Here is a 14,817-nt window from a genome sequence, read left to right as displayed (position 1 = left end):
CAGCCGACATTATTAGGCTGAAGTTCTCCCGCCTTTTCTTGTCTCCGTGCTCCACTTAGCTCCGACAACCAACCAGATTACATTTCAACGACCAACTCGCTATCATCATGATCTTGTCTAGTGAAGCTGTCATTGGGCTTTTTGGGCTTTTGGTTGCTGTTCCACCCGCTGTCTTCGCGTACCTTTAGTGGAAACACATTCATCAACCGCGACTTCCATATAACGTCCCACACCTACTTCCAGACCACCCCCACATCCAGACCACCCCAAAATACCTCATTAAAAATACACACTACTACTTCTAAACTTAAATAACTTCACTATTTTTAACTTAATTATTACTAGACTTTCTATAAAGTATAATAACTATATAATAGTTAATTATACTAAAGATAAAGTTTCCTAGGCACTTAAGGCTATTATAACTAATACTAGCCTATAAAAAGCTTTATTATAATATAGTATACTAAAAACTACTCTACTATATTAAATTCAAGAAGCTCAACTATAAGATATTACCTTTTCTAATCTATAAAGGCTTTCTCTAACCTAGGAAAGCTATCTAGCTAAATAGGTTCGAATTTAAGCTACCTTAAGCCTACTTCTAACCTATTAATAACTTAAGGACTTTACTAAACATATCCTATAGGTCTATAGAGACTCCTAGCCTCTTAAAAAGAACTAAGTACAGGCTTTTATTAAGAGAAACCTATCTATAAAGGTCTAAAGAAGTAGAGCAATTAATTCCTAGTATATTAATAGAGCTTTAACTAATATAATCAGGTAATAATTTAAATACCTCACTATACCTAAGATTATAGCTATTAAAGCCTCTAATTAATATAATATAGATAAAACTAGTATTCTAAAAAGTAGAGGATCAAATAAGCTTATTCTTAGATTATCAGAAACTTATTCTATCTATAAAAAACAGCCTAGATTGTATACTTAGATATCTCTAATTAAGTATATCTCTATAACTAGTAAGGTACTACCTCTACTTATTATATATAAAGGTAAGAATATCTAGTAGTAGTAGTTCCCTTTAGATCTAATACTATATAAATCCTAGAAGTTTATAGCTATAGAAAATAGGTAGACTTCAAACTTTATAGCTATTAAGTGGTTAATAGAGGTCTTTATCCTTTTAACCTAACTAGAGGACCCCTCAGAGGTTAGATTATTAATCTTAGATAGTTATAGAAGCTATAAGACTACTACTTTTATATATATATATTTTAAGAACAAAATATACTTATTATTCTTATTAGCACATATATTATATATCCTTTAGCTACTTAATTAGTTAGTTTTTAGGCCCCTTAAGGTAGTATATAAGAAAGAGCTTAGATTACTAGCTAAATAGGATATTAATATAGTTATAAGTAAGAGAAATTTCATTATATACTATAGTAAGGCGTATAAGGCAGCCCTAATAAGCAAGAATATTATTAGTAGCTAGAAATAGACTAGTTTATAACCTATTAGTATAGCTAGACCCCTTATAAACCCTCTACTACTTAAGAATATTTTAACCCCTACTAAACTAGCTAGTTAGGTCTATAAAAGGCTCTCTAATAGCAAGAAAAGCAAAAAATAGGTAGTAGATATATTAATAGTCCTTTAGTTAACCCCTAAAAAGAGGGATAAGCTTTAAGATCAGTTCAACCTATTTAGCAAGCTAGATAATAATAAGTATATATAGTACCTACTTTTTTAGAAAGTTTAGAAGGGCTTTAATAAGAAGGTATACTAATTAGTAGTAGCCTAGTAAAAGATTAAGGCACTACAGGTAGAGGTTAATACTAGTAAGGCTAGGAAACAGAAGAAGGTTAAAATAAGCCTAAATTTAAAGTTTACTAATATTAAGGCTATTTAGAAAGCTTAAATCGAGGCAGGCAAACTTAAAAGTAGCATAGATAAATCTAGCAAGTCTAAAAACCCTAGTAATAGCAAAAGTTGCATTATCGTAGTATTATAATACATATAAATATTAGTTAAAGTTAATATGTATAAATGTGAGGGCATCAAAAGTGGGTGGTCCGGATATGGGGGTGGTCCAGAAGTAGGTGTGGGACGTTAAGCTTTCGCGATGGAAAACTTACGAATAGATGTCGCACATCAACAACATTGATTACTGACTAAATCCTCCGCCAGATTACGTCGCTGGTAGAAATTCCCAGTACCAGCTCAACATCTTCATGGTCAACGCCCAGCATACATACGAGACCCATGACTTCGCTGGAAACAATCAACGCCTTCCATTTGGCTTTATTATTGAAACCTTCGAAGGTGAATCTCAGCCTTGATAAACAAAAGGAGATGAAGTCACGATGGTGTATGTTATAGGTTTTAGTTGGCTCGCCGATCGAATTAGAAATAGCAAGCGAGGATATTGATTTCACTATGGCAGGATTACGAAATAAGCCGGCGATGGCTTACTTCAATTTAATACCTAACACGGCATGTTTATTTTAGGATTCATAATGAAAGTCCAATTTTCCTCTACAAAATTCCGTCACGTCGGTTTGACGATAGCATACCTCCTTCATTAATTATGGAATAATTTGTGACTAGGCTGTCAGGGTGTCACATTGGGTCTTATTTCCGTTCCTTTACCGGTCCAAATCAAGCATAGCACCTTCCATCCTTTTGGAGGCCAAGCGGTACTGCCTCGTTCACAGTGCCGAAGGCCAAGTGTCCCATCTCCTCCGCTGGACTCACATCTCCAATACACACCCGCATGTCTCTAGTCCTCCTAACTTGCTCGCTTGCGTCTTCCACTGACCCGGAGTAGCACGGAGAAACGTTGACATATGGGCTGTCTCTGGAGAAGAAAGTCGGATGATCCAAAACATCTGGTCCTCGCCTCATAGAACCAAGCACGGCGGCAATAACCCCAGAAATAAGCATCGCCGTAGAGGCCACGAATAAGGTCAACATCCAACCGTCATTCACTCTCATGACCAAGAAATCAGGAGTCCTAGTTCCCGTGATGTTTTGGGTGATGATTGGTGCCGGCAAACTCGTTTCGCCGTTGCTCTGGAAGTGGAAGTTTCCTGTGATATTGTGTGAGGCGACGGACGCGAGCCAAAAGGTGTTTAGAAGTTGAGAGAACCTCTGTGAAAAGACGCGATCTCCAACAGGATATATGTCAGTACCATCCCAGGAGCTGATTCCCGACGCAGAGTATGGTGAGTCGGGCTCGGTGAAGTAGGTTTCAAGCGCCGAAGCAAAGGGTTTAAGCTGTCGGCCTTCTTGGAGATCCCATAGCGAGAGCCCCGATCGCACAAATGTGCTCATGAACCCATCAAACAGACCGGCTGTTCCATGACCGAGTTGGCCTTCAGGCGCCATATTGTTTAAGACCGTGCGTATGGTCATATCATCCGGCTTTTGCAACGGACGTACATGACGCGTTCCACATGTAGTCCCATGGCAGCCGACATCCACCTCGACGTAGGTGGTTCTCAGAACGCAGCTGGCGTTGGTTGTGAGCTCCTGAGTGGAGACGAAAGATGTAAAGACCAGTTCTAACGGATTCTGGTCAAAGGGCAAGGGGGGCCTATTAGTGGAGATCACGAGAGTTCGGTTGGTGCTGTATCTACCCGGACCTTCTTGCCTGTACGACGCCCACTCCGTGAAGTTCATGGGTGTCCCTCTCTGAAGTGAACAGTCGGCGTATATGTAAGAGGTCTCGAAGGCGAAAGAGTAGTTTGCTTTCGATGAAAGCCCGCCTAGAGTAGCCACAGGAATGCCTGCAATCGACGACCACACAGGACTCATGGCCGACTTTGAATCCAAGTGAAACCATCCGTCGTCATCCTGCCTGTTGTCGCTTTTCTTGTCGTCGTCCTGTGTTTGGCGCAGATTCTGGAATGCTTCTACCATCGGAATCTTAATGTTTCCAAATAGATCTTGCGGCTCAGCTTTGATATCTGCTGGAGTTCCCAACGCCGTAACGAAAGCGCTTTGAATAGAGGGGAGGAGACTGAAGCCGGCTGAGCTTTGGGGGCCTGAGTGTCTGAATGCAGACATGAACTCAAGGTTTTGGAAGAGCCAGGGCTCCGTGGCGGTTGAAGGTACCATTTCCATGACCCTTAAAGCTGCCTGGCCACCGAGAGGTGAGAGAACCCAGAGGATAATCAACAACGGCGTGAGTCTGTTTACGGCCCGGAGTGACATCGGTGTGGTGAAGGCGCTGAAGACTGTGCGACAGTTTAAAAGATACTCTAGACTGAGTACCGATATACCCTGTTCTAGTCTCCAGGCGGCCGCGGCTTTGAGGAAGCTGGCAGCTACGGCAGAGAATGCGATCGGGAATAGTGTTGGGCTGTAAATGGCTGCTGTCCTCAAGAGCGGGATTGGACTTTGATCGATGGGTCGTCCATTATTGACTACAACCAAGAATGCATACGTGATGAAAGCAACCGAAGGAAGGGTTAAAAGAGTGTCAAGTAGAAGGTGCCGTATGCCGTCCGAGGAGCTTCGCTTTCCGAGTATTCGACCACTGTTGTCTTCATTCTCAGTGTGTTTGTCTCGAACCTTGAGCTTTTCCATGAGATAGTCTGATGGATCATTTCCAGGGCGCGTCTCGTCAGATAAGCCCATGGTGTCGGCCGTGATAATGAGTTTGTTTGACTAGAATTTTGTTCTTCGACCTGTCGATAGCAACTGGGGAGATGACTTTGAAGAGCGAGGTCAGTTGAAGGGTCTCAAGTTGGGTGGGCATCTGGAGAGAAATACTGTTGGCGGTGAGGGTACCATGTCAACTCCAAACGTGATGGGCTGAGGCAGAAGCCCTGGTTGAGACCCCGTGAACCAACAAGATCTTGGCAGCAGCAAACATGCCTCTGTTGGACATGGAGGCCACACCCCAGGTCCCTTGCCATTGGCAGAAAACATGTCCGGCACCACAATTACGAGGTTCCGATCCCTCCGACAGCTTCTAATCCATCTTTTGATTGGTAACTCGCCGATTGTGCCTCCGGGCTGCATATTAAGCTGTTCATTCCAAACACATCATGCAGCCTTGACCTTTATTACTGGTGTTGGTAGCAATGTATGTTGGAGACAATGCGAGCATGTTTCTGCCATGCAGTGCATAGCCGCGCCGTTGATGGAAGTCATCTCCGACAGGCTGCAAGTTGCTGCCGGCGGACTCGACAGAAATGTCTTTCGCGCCGTCAGAACGCTTTGGATTCCGGGAGTCGTTCAGTTCCGGTAATGTTTAGCGAAGTCAAATTAGATGCATCACCAAACCCCATGTTGGAGACAGCTCGGGCATAACAGACAGCCTGAACTTATCGCAGTTCACAGCTCCCCGTGACCCACATCTCCGTAAATGACACGGGCTACATAATCCCGGCTGCTCCGGAGCTGCAGCTCCATCCCACCAGCCGTATCCGGCCTCCGAGTGGGTGCATCATCACATCAGCGGGGCCGAGAAAACCTTCACAGATACGCCTATCCCGATGACGGCTGTCGATCGCCAACTCTGTCCCCAACCCTGCTGCCGAATTTTTGACTTGACTCGGGATTTTCAGATATCATTCTGAGAAGGGAAACTACGACGAAGGCGATGCGATGTTGACGCGGAGCTTCGTCACGCTTATGTACAAATGCTCGAAGATCAGTAAACAACGTCCAAGCGACATTACCGCGACAGCTGAAAACCAAACCTAGAAGGCTTTGTTGACTGTCGATTGCCAAACTCACCCCGCGATCGCCGTTGACAGACTGGTACGGGAGTTTCCATTTCCGACCAGAGCCTCCTCCTCGATGACGACTTACATCCCGAACCGTCGCCCGCTAGCGCCGGCCTAGCCAACAACCGGCCGTCCAACCCCCCTGCGATGGGATTCCTCAACCACCGCTTAGCCCAAATAACAAGCCTCCTTCCGCCGAGCGGATCCAGCCCACCGGAATGATCTGGCGCGCTAGGGACACTTATGTGGGAACTGCTAATCCAACTACAGCCGGCCATTCCCCGCCCATGAACGCCATGCCAAGAGCGTCCAGCTGTTTTGCTGCTGGACGTCGTCAGTGGCACAATTAAAGCTTCGGGAAAGCAGTGCTCAGCTGAACGTGCTTGGCGCTCGAGTCTGCGTGGTCGAGCATGAGGCGTTCCGATGCGATGGCATTCGCGCCTCATCATGATCGCAAATGACGTCCTTCATCGCAGCCGTTGGGCATCTGGGGAATGCGATTCAGCGAAATTGGCGCCGGGCGCGATTTGAGCGAGTATCTGTGCACCGCATGTGGGAGAACAGCTGAGTCTAGTGCCAAGTGACGTTGCTGATCCGTGAAGTGGCTTGTGAACTTCAGGGTCTAGACTCACGGGGTAGAAATCACGAAGACATATATACCGACATCGAATCACCTCGAAAACCTCGTTTCTTTTTGCATCTCATCACAATCATCATAACAACTTATACATAAAACATCACATCAATAACACATTCATCATGGACAAGGCGAAGTCAGCAGTTTCCAACTTCATGTCTGGTGATGGTCACCACAAGACCACCGTCACCCAGGATGCCAGCCAAGCTATCACCGAGGAGCAGGTTCGCCCTCACCAGCACGAGAATGTTACGACAGCAGTCGACAAGGAGGTTCACCAGGACCACCACCACACCCACATCCAGCCCATCAAGCACAAGGAGACTCTGTGAGTTAAACTGGCTTTCCTCCACATGGCTTTGCTAATCGATTTGCAGTCCTGAGCAGCACCACCACAACATGGTCCCCACCCAGCACAAGACTTTCAACCACGGCAACGAGAGCGAAACCAGAGACACTCTTGACCGCGAGGCCGCGAAGTTCAAGAACACCTCTACTACTCACGAGACCACACACACCTCCCACACTGCCCCGGTCGTCACCGGCGAGCGTGTCCACCACCACGTTCACGAGCACATCCAGCCCGTAATCCAGAAGGAGACCATTCAGCCTCACGTCGTGCACACCACCGTGCCCATTCACGAGACTCACCACGCCAAGCCTATTCACCACGGCGCCACTACTCTTCCGGCAATGACTATCGAAGAGTTCAACAAGGGCAAGGACAAACTTACCGGCACCAACAAGATGAAGGAGTTTGACGGCTGCCCCGACAAGCACAACAAGATCTATGAGAGCACCGAGCACACTGGGCTCGCATCGCACCACAACAAGCACGGTCATGACCACCACCACCTTGGCCACCACAACGACCACCACAACGGTGGAAAGGTTGCCGCTGCTGGCGCCACTGCCGCCGCCGGCGGTGCCGCTGCCCACCACCACCACAACAAGGAGGAGAAGCGGGATGCTACTCACCCCGATGGCCTGAGAGAGCATGGCCTTGCCGGCCGCGAGGGTCATCACGACCACAACAGCCACAACAAGACCACTGCCGCCGCTGGAGCCGCCGCTGCTGCCGGTGCGGGCGCTGCCGCTCACAAGCACCACAACAACAAGGTCGACAACACGACCACTGGTACCCACGGCATCAACAACACCAACACTACGTCCAACACTACCAGCTTGCCCAACCGCGGCGTTGGTCAGGGCCAGGGTTTTGAGAATCAGCGTGCTGCCGACAGCGTTACTGCTGCTCAGACCGCCAACTCCAGAGCCAACAACGGCATTGCTGGCAACACCGCTACCAACAACGGCTTGACCAACAATGGCAATGGTTTGACCAACAACGGTACTACCCGCGACAATGGCCTGTCCAACAACGGCCTGTCCAAGAATGCTGCCACTCATGAGCGCGACAACATCGCCCACGGCCACACCACTGGCTCTGGTAAGAACAGCGGCACCAACACGGTGCAGAGTATCATGCACGGTACTCACACTTCTACAGGCAATGGCAGCAACTACACAACTGGCAATGGTTCCAGCCTCAATGGAACTTCTTCCTTGAACAAGAACGAGGTGAGTAATCATGTCTCCACACAATTCCTTCCTTCAACTAACATTCGATAGCCTCGCTCTGGTGATCACCACAGCCATACTACTGATACATCTTCTGAGAAGAAGGTGTCTCTGGTTGATAAGCTGAACCCGTTCAAGGATGCCGATGGTGACGGTCACAGGGGTATCATGTCCTAAATTTCCTTCCCCTATCTCAATGATCTATAGTATGACCGCAGCCTGAGCATGTATCTAGTTTGGAATAGTCTTAATGAACACTTATGAATGCTACTTTGGCAGTTTTGATCATTTGACACGGTCCTTGTTGAATGATATCTCTACCTTGATTATTATGACTATTCGCTTGTCTTTACCGGGGTGTCCGGTATCGTTTTCTCCAACCCCAAATCCTCTCGCCTTTTACTCATCTTCTCGATACTCATCTTGTTCAGCTTGATTGGCTTCGCCTTGGTTGTTTTGGCGAGCGCTGCTATTATTTTACCCCCGGGATTGCACTTCAGGTGCCCATCCAACACCGACGTCTTCTCAGCAATACTTTTAATCGAAGTCGACAACTTTGCAGCGCTTTCACCCTCGTCAACTGTAAGGGTCAAGGTGACTGATCCCCTCGCATTCGCCATAGCTCTCAGCAAGCTGCCAAGGATAACGTCGTTGCAGTTCGACTTTGCGTCCAAGTCGTTCGTTTTCGAGACACAGCACCCAGGGCCGTGTGCCAGTTCTCTGAGAACAGAGTTCAGGTGTAGCGGCAGTGCCTTGGATATTTCCTGTTGGTGTTTTCGCATGTATCCTGTCAAACATTAAGCATAAGCATTTCCTCGCATGAGCGTAAGTTTCCACGCCAGTTGCAGGCTTACCGAGCAGCCCTGGCGGCCCAATGGGATCAAACTCATCCAACACAACTCCGTCATGGGTAATCATCCGCCCCTCTCCATCAAGCGCACAGTTCATCACCAGCTCCTTCATCATCTTCCGCTGCAAGTCCACTTGCCCCAGCTCCCACGCAATATACGCCAACAGAGCCATGTCCCTCCCGTCCGTCGTCCCCGCAAAGCTCTCCGCGACCTCCAGCCACGCCGCCGCCCACGGCTTCAACGTCGCAATCATGTCGTACTTGTTCGCGAGCCGGAACACATCGTACAGCTCCTCCAAGCTCGGCTTATGCGGCACAAGCGGGAAGTTCGCATGCACAATATGCAGCAGAATCCCCAGCGCGACGGGGTTGTCCTCCGGCAGACTGACCTGCCACACCCCGAACGCCGGCTTCGACTCCTTGAACGGCCCAAAGAGCATCTTCTTCCACACGGGGCTGGACCTCCTCAGCGCGCTGGCGCACACGCGGAACGAGCGCTCCGCCAGGCCGGTCTGCGCGCCTGCTCGGAGGATGAGGTCGCCATCGGGGTCGACCTGCACTTCATCGGCAGGTGTAGCAACTGCTGTAATTGAGTGCGCGGGCGGGCCGCTTTCTGCGTCTGGCTGAGGTAGGTCGTGGATCACCAAGACGTCGCTGCTCATTGTGTACAAAAGAAAGCGTTCAATCGGGATCTGTGTAGTGAAGATTGCCGTTCTTAAAGAGTTCGTACGTCATATTGTCTTGAAGTTGGAGGGGAGGTTTGCGGTATCCAGTTACAGGGCCTTAGGCAATGACTCGAAAAAGTTGGCAAAGTTGGAATCTTAGGACTCAGAATAACTTCAAGGATCCAGGGACCATCCTCGGGTCGGTGCAACTCTCTTACATAAGCAGATCCATTTCACGAGGATTCATCTCAAATGAAACAGAATTGGCATTGAGTCGTCATGGACGATTGAGAAACATTGAAAAGAAGTGTCCGTGTAACTGAGCTGAAGAGAGATAAGTTGGGGGATAACTGCATTGTCTCGCCTGATTGGTTGGGCAGACAGTGTCACTTGAGAGAGCTCGCGCGGTGAGAGTCTGAAGGAGATGAGAAGATATGGTGTTCCCGTCGCCCTTTTTGACTTCGTTATGTTTGTCGTTCTCTTCGCCCTTGCTGCCTGTGTTGTCCTCGTCATTCTCATTTTTCTTATTGTCATTGTCCTCATCGTCCTCGTTGGCCGCGTTATCCCCGTCAATTTTATTATCAGCGTTATCCGTTGCGTTGCTATCCGCCCGGTCAGTGAAGTCTCTTCAGAAAATAATTGAATGAGACGGTTTTGAGAAGAATAATGAGATTGGTTTGTATTGGTGAATTTCTCCTTGTGAGACGTCTCGGGAGTCATTAAGTTGCATCAAAGTAGCCATTTCGAGCTTGAGCTTGAGATGAGCTGTGAGATTTGTAGAGCCCACCAAGATACTGCGACGACCATCTCAGACCGGCGTATCGCAGATCTTAGTTAAAATGTTGATCATAAATCATCAATCATCACTTGAAGACCAGGAGAATCGATGGCCTACAGAGAATGCTTTGGTTTAAAGGGTGACTGCTGGTCGGTCGTTGGTGAACTCGTCATAAAACGCTTTCGCGAGTATTTGCTTCTTTAAAAAGTCCCGGAAACAAACCATGAAAATGAGCGGAAGACTTCAAATACTCATGAAAAGTCCCCGCATCGGAAGATCCAGCAAAATCCGGGGTTTGCTCCATCCCGGCTCCATCGGCGTCACTGAGCGGGGGGCAGGTCTGGCGAATTCGACTTCATCTCCTCGACTACAGAATACCGTCCAAATACTCACCACAAGATGCATCTTAGCAGAACAAAATCTCGTCTTGCGTGATCGGCCCGTCTCACAGCCCTCAAACAACCGGAAGCGCAGCCGCACACATGCATTAATCAGCGATGCCTACATCGGCGCGGCACCGCTATCTCGATTGGCACAAATCCTGCGACATGTCGTGACAGGCGCGGAGTGGAGCGGCCGGGCCGGGGGTGGGAGGGAGGGCGCCCTTCGATCTTTGCATCGGTATCAATGGAAAACACCCCCGCGAAGATTGGCTCGGCGGGTAGTGCAGGTCCGGGAGTCGCAAAGGGCGCCGCCGCGCTTGGGGTTGCCGAGAATATTCCCGGCCGAGGGTGTTCTTCACCGTCTCCCGGCACGCAATCGAGACCATCCGGCAGTACCTGCGATGTAAAAGAAATGCGCGACTAGCTGATAATCCCGCTCTTAATTTAACCGCCCTTATAGAGTTTCGAGTGGAGGTTTTCGAATGATTTGGCACAATTCTGTAGCGCGAATGGTCGTTATCGCCGGGAAACCTTGGGGCCAACGAGGGGTGGTAGAATGGCGATGCAGCCATCTTGGAGAAGAATCACGCAATGCGGGACTGCGAGAGCACGTAATACCCCCGACTCCACGAACGCACCCAAATCCCCCTCCAAGGACGATCACTCCGAACGTCGGGCGGAAGGGGGCCTCGAGCGATAGAAAAAAAAAATGATGGCGAAGAGGGGGGCTCTTATCTGTTGCCGAAGAAAACGGCAACGGTTGTGTTGTTATTTCACAACCCCCTGAGATCAGGCTCGAACTCTCTCTCCCATTTCCTGCAACATCAATACACTGCAGATAATACCGTCCGGAACGAACTGTTGCCCACGGCGCACACTCGGACTGCATACAGGAGACTTCTTCATCCCATACCTGGACCAACTCGCCTAACCCCCCGATCCCCCCTTCTCGACCAATGATACCCTGAACAAGACGACGCCATGGCAGACATCCCGGATACGCAGACCGTCCTCATCCTCTATGCTGCAAAGCAGCCCTACGAGACGGCAGAAGGCTACGCGGTCCCCCAGCTCCAAGATGAGAGGGAAGTGTTGGTACAGACGGAGCACATCGGCCTGAACCCAATCGACTGGAAGGCACCGTGAGTCCTCCTCCAGCGATCCTCATGCACCCGCAGCAGCCACTGACCAACGCCAACAACAGAGACTTCAACTTCGCAATCCCCTCTCTCCCCTACATCTCCGGCCGCGAACTTGTCGGCCGCGTCGTCCGCCGCCACCCCTCCTCGACCTCCCGCCTCCAGCCCGGCGACCGCGTCCTCGTCATCTCCACAGACTACCGCGACCTCCGCAAGGCCGCCTACCAGCAGTACGTTGCCACCGCAGACTTCAACGCCGTCCGCCTGCCCCCCGCCGAGATCGTCTCCCCCGCCGCCGGCGCCACCCTCGGCGTCGCCTTCGTCGCTGCCGTGCTGTCCCTCGGCGTCTGCATGGGCGTCGACTTCTCCAGCGTGCTCGACGGCCCCGACCTGCTCTCCCTCGTCCGCTCCATCCCGCCGGACGCCCTCCCAGCCGACATCCGCGCAGAGTGCCTCTCCGGTATCCGGGACGGGGAGCGCGCTGTCGCGGGCGACTGGGTCGCCATCTGGGGCGGGTCCTCGACGTCGGCCAACCTCGCCGTGCAGCTCGCGCGGCTGGCCGGGCTCAAGGTCGTCACCGTCGTGGACAAACTGCGCCACGGCCTGCGCCTGTCCAACCACACCGTCCTCCGCCCAGACCTCCTTGTCGACAGCCACGACCCCTCGCGCGCCGTCGACATCATCCGCGCCAACGTCGGCAAGACGCTACGCTTCGCCCTCGACACCTCCGGCCGCGACTCCGCGACCTCGCTCCTGCGCGCGCTCGCCCCGCAAGACCCGTCCCGGCCGCCGAGCCCGCCGGATACCCCGCGCAACGCGGACCCGTCCCTCAAGCACCTCATCGGGCTCACCGGCCTGCCGAAGGAGACCGCGCCGGAAGGCGTGGCGTACCATACTGTTCCCATCAAAGTCTTCCACGAAGTCCCGGCCGTGGGCGAGGCGCTGGTCCTCTGGCTGGAGCGGCTGCTCGCCGCGGGGCTGGTCAGCGCGCCCGAGGTGCTCGGCGTCGAGAGCGGGTTCGAGGGGATCAACCGCGGCCTGGACCGGATGCGGCGCGGCGAGATCCGCGGGGGCAGGATGGTCGTCAGCCTCAGTAGCGACGCGGAGACGGGGTTTGCGAGGGAGCCGAGCGCGCCGCCGGCGCTGGTGGATTCCCCCGGTGCTGGTGTAGCGGCGTCGTCGCAGTCTTCCAGCCCCGAGTTCACCGCCACCGAGCCCGGTGTGAGAGGACGGAGCGCGTCGCTGTGGCAGGGCGCGACGGAGGACGCCGTGCCAAGACACGTGCCTGACGGCGGCATCTCGTCGGAGGATCAAGCGGGCACGTCGCCGAGTGCTACTGGGTTCTTGTGGCAGCCGAAGCAGGCTGGGATCGTCGCGGAGAAGCCCCTTTCATAGCGCTGGAGGGTTGAGGATGGAACGGTGTAAGGCAGAAATTCAGCGCCAGAAGAGGCGGGATAATGAGATCAAGACCTCATGTTCATATGGGCTTACCAAAATTTGATAGAAGTAACGAATGCCAAAGATTCCCTTGTTGTTTGAGAAGCATGATGCAGTAGGTAGGCGTGATCGGTGATCGGTAAGACGGGACGGAATTGGATTGGCCGTGGCGGGAAATAGTGGGGCTCCCGAACCCCTCACCGGCCGAGAGGGTTGGAATCGCCGTCGTTTCCTTCCCGTTGGCATATCTCCATCTCATCTCTCCCATTCAACTTTGAAGTTGCACAGCCGATATATCGGAGGCCAATCTTCATCAAACTCGCTTCGAATGAGGCATACCTCAGGATGCCACTCGCTGCTTCTGAGGTCCAGCGCTTGCCGCCCGAGCTTATCTTACACGTCATCGAGGGTCTCCTCCCATATGGAAGAGCGATTCTCCCAGCCTCGTCCAGTGCGACAAAGACACTCATATCCTTTACTCTCGTCTCCCGGTCAACCCACGAGCTGGCAACCCGCCTACTGCGCGAACGATGCATGCACCTCGACTCCAGTTGGCGTCTCAGCTTGGTGCTCTTGACCATGTCAGCGCCGCGACTTTCGACTCTCCCTTTCGTCCTCCCCCTGAAATGCATCACTTCGCTATACCTCAGTCCTTTTGGCAAGCACCTAGATGACCAGCCCATGGCACTCTGGATCAGAGAGCTGCTCTGCGAAGTATGCGGCAGCCTTCGGCGGCTCGTAATAGATTGGCCCATGAACACCTTGCCCCCATGGGACGACCATCTCAACGTGATACCAACGTTGGCGGACGGACTCCACAGACTCGCCAAGCTGGAGGAGCTGGTCGTTCTGCGCAACTATCCGTATCTCATCACAAACTGGACGATATTGAAAAGCCTCCGGCGCGTGGTGCTTTTCGATGCTCATGTCGACACATTCCTGTTGTGGAGAGATATCTTTAGTTGCCGCAGCCTCGAACAAGTTATGTTCGTTCGGCCAGCCGTCGTTGAGGTTGCGTACGTCAAAGAAAAGGCGCAAGACTTTCTATCGGCTGCAACCTCGAAGCGACTCAAGATCACTCTCGCCAACGTCGAGAACGAAATGCCGGAAGTGGTGACGACGAAGTGGGCCGAACACGATCCGGAGAACAGGATGATTGTGGAAAAGTACTACATCCCGACGTCCTTCTACGGTGATGATGACACAAGCACTGTGTGCTGCGACTGGGTAAAGGCGGCTGCGCTGAGAGGTTCAGTTTGGGATTGGGAGGGCCAGCCCGTGGAAGCCCCGTCTGTGGTTATTAGTCCACAGCTAAACGGCAATGATTGAGGCAGCGACATGGACGAAAGCGGTTCCTCGATGAGAAATTGGCTGCTATGCGGCATGTTAACGCAAATTCTGCTAGCACTGCTTTCACGACTGCTGTCTGGCAGGTCTTGCAAGGGATTCCCGAGTCAAAATGTCTCGTGTGTAATATACGGGAGGCGAAATCCGGGGTCCAGGATCCGGGGTAGATCCCAACGGTCCCCGATGCAGGATAGATGCCAAGACGGCGGAGACGATGGGCAGACTGCACGTCAAAGCATTCGCGTCTTCGTTAATTTTTGGGTGCAGTAAGCCTCTGCATCGCCGTGATGGG

At 51.3% G+C, this 14,817-nt stretch overlaps 5 protein-coding genes across 5 annotated transcripts; 3 read left to right on the top strand and 2 right to left on the bottom strand.

The window, feature by feature from the left end:
- Positions 1–2,628: 2,628 nt before the first annotated feature.
- GCG54_00009795 (uncharacterized protein) lies at positions 2,629–4,611 on the bottom strand (the record flags this gene model as incomplete). The annotated part of the gene is made up of 1 exon (XM_045409733.1): positions 2,629–4,611. The coding sequence occupies one exon, from the start codon at positions 4,609–4,611 to the stop codon at positions 2,629–2,631; it is 1,983 nt and encodes a 660-aa protein (XP_045271270.1).
- Positions 4,612–6,467: 1,856 nt separating this feature from the next.
- GCG54_00009794 (uncharacterized protein) lies at positions 6,468–8,103 on the top strand (the record flags this gene model as incomplete). Its single annotated transcript, XM_045409732.1, has 3 exons — positions 6,468–6,673; positions 6,723–7,926; positions 7,978–8,103. 3 exons carry the CDS (start codon positions 6,468–6,470, stop codon positions 8,101–8,103), a joined length of 1,536 nt encoding a protein of 511 aa, XP_045271269.1.
- A 158-nt stretch (positions 8,104–8,261) lies between these two features.
- Positions 8,262–9,438, bottom strand: GCG54_00009793 (uncharacterized protein; the record flags this gene model as incomplete). Its single annotated transcript, XM_045409731.1, has 2 exons — positions 8,262–8,713; positions 8,781–9,438. 2 exons carry the CDS (start codon positions 9,436–9,438, stop codon positions 8,262–8,264), a joined length of 1,110 nt encoding a protein of 369 aa, XP_045271268.1.
- A 2,145-nt stretch (positions 9,439–11,583) lies between these two features.
- Positions 11,584–13,136, top strand: GCG54_00009792 (uncharacterized protein; the record flags this gene model as incomplete). Its single annotated transcript, XM_045409730.1, has 2 exons — positions 11,584–11,744; positions 11,807–13,136. 2 exons carry the CDS (start codon positions 11,584–11,586, stop codon positions 13,134–13,136), a joined length of 1,491 nt encoding a protein of 496 aa, XP_045271267.1.
- A 387-nt stretch (positions 13,137–13,523) lies between these two features.
- Positions 13,524–14,507, top strand: GCG54_00009791 (uncharacterized protein; the record flags this gene model as incomplete). The annotated part of the gene is made up of 1 exon (XM_045409729.1): positions 13,524–14,507. One exon carries the CDS (start codon positions 13,524–13,526, stop codon positions 14,505–14,507), a length of 984 nt encoding a protein of 327 aa, XP_045271266.1.
- Between the last annotated feature and the right edge of the window lie 310 nt (positions 14,508–14,817).

The sequence above is a fragment of the Colletotrichum gloeosporioides genome, assembly GCF_011800055.1.
Source record: "Colletotrichum gloeosporioides strain Lc1 chromosome Unknown consensus_1, whole genome shotgun sequence".
Taxonomy (NCBI): domain Eukaryota; kingdom Fungi; phylum Ascomycota; class Sordariomycetes; order Glomerellales; family Glomerellaceae; genus Colletotrichum; species Colletotrichum gloeosporioides.
This window is presented reverse-complemented; position numbering and strand designations above follow the sequence as displayed.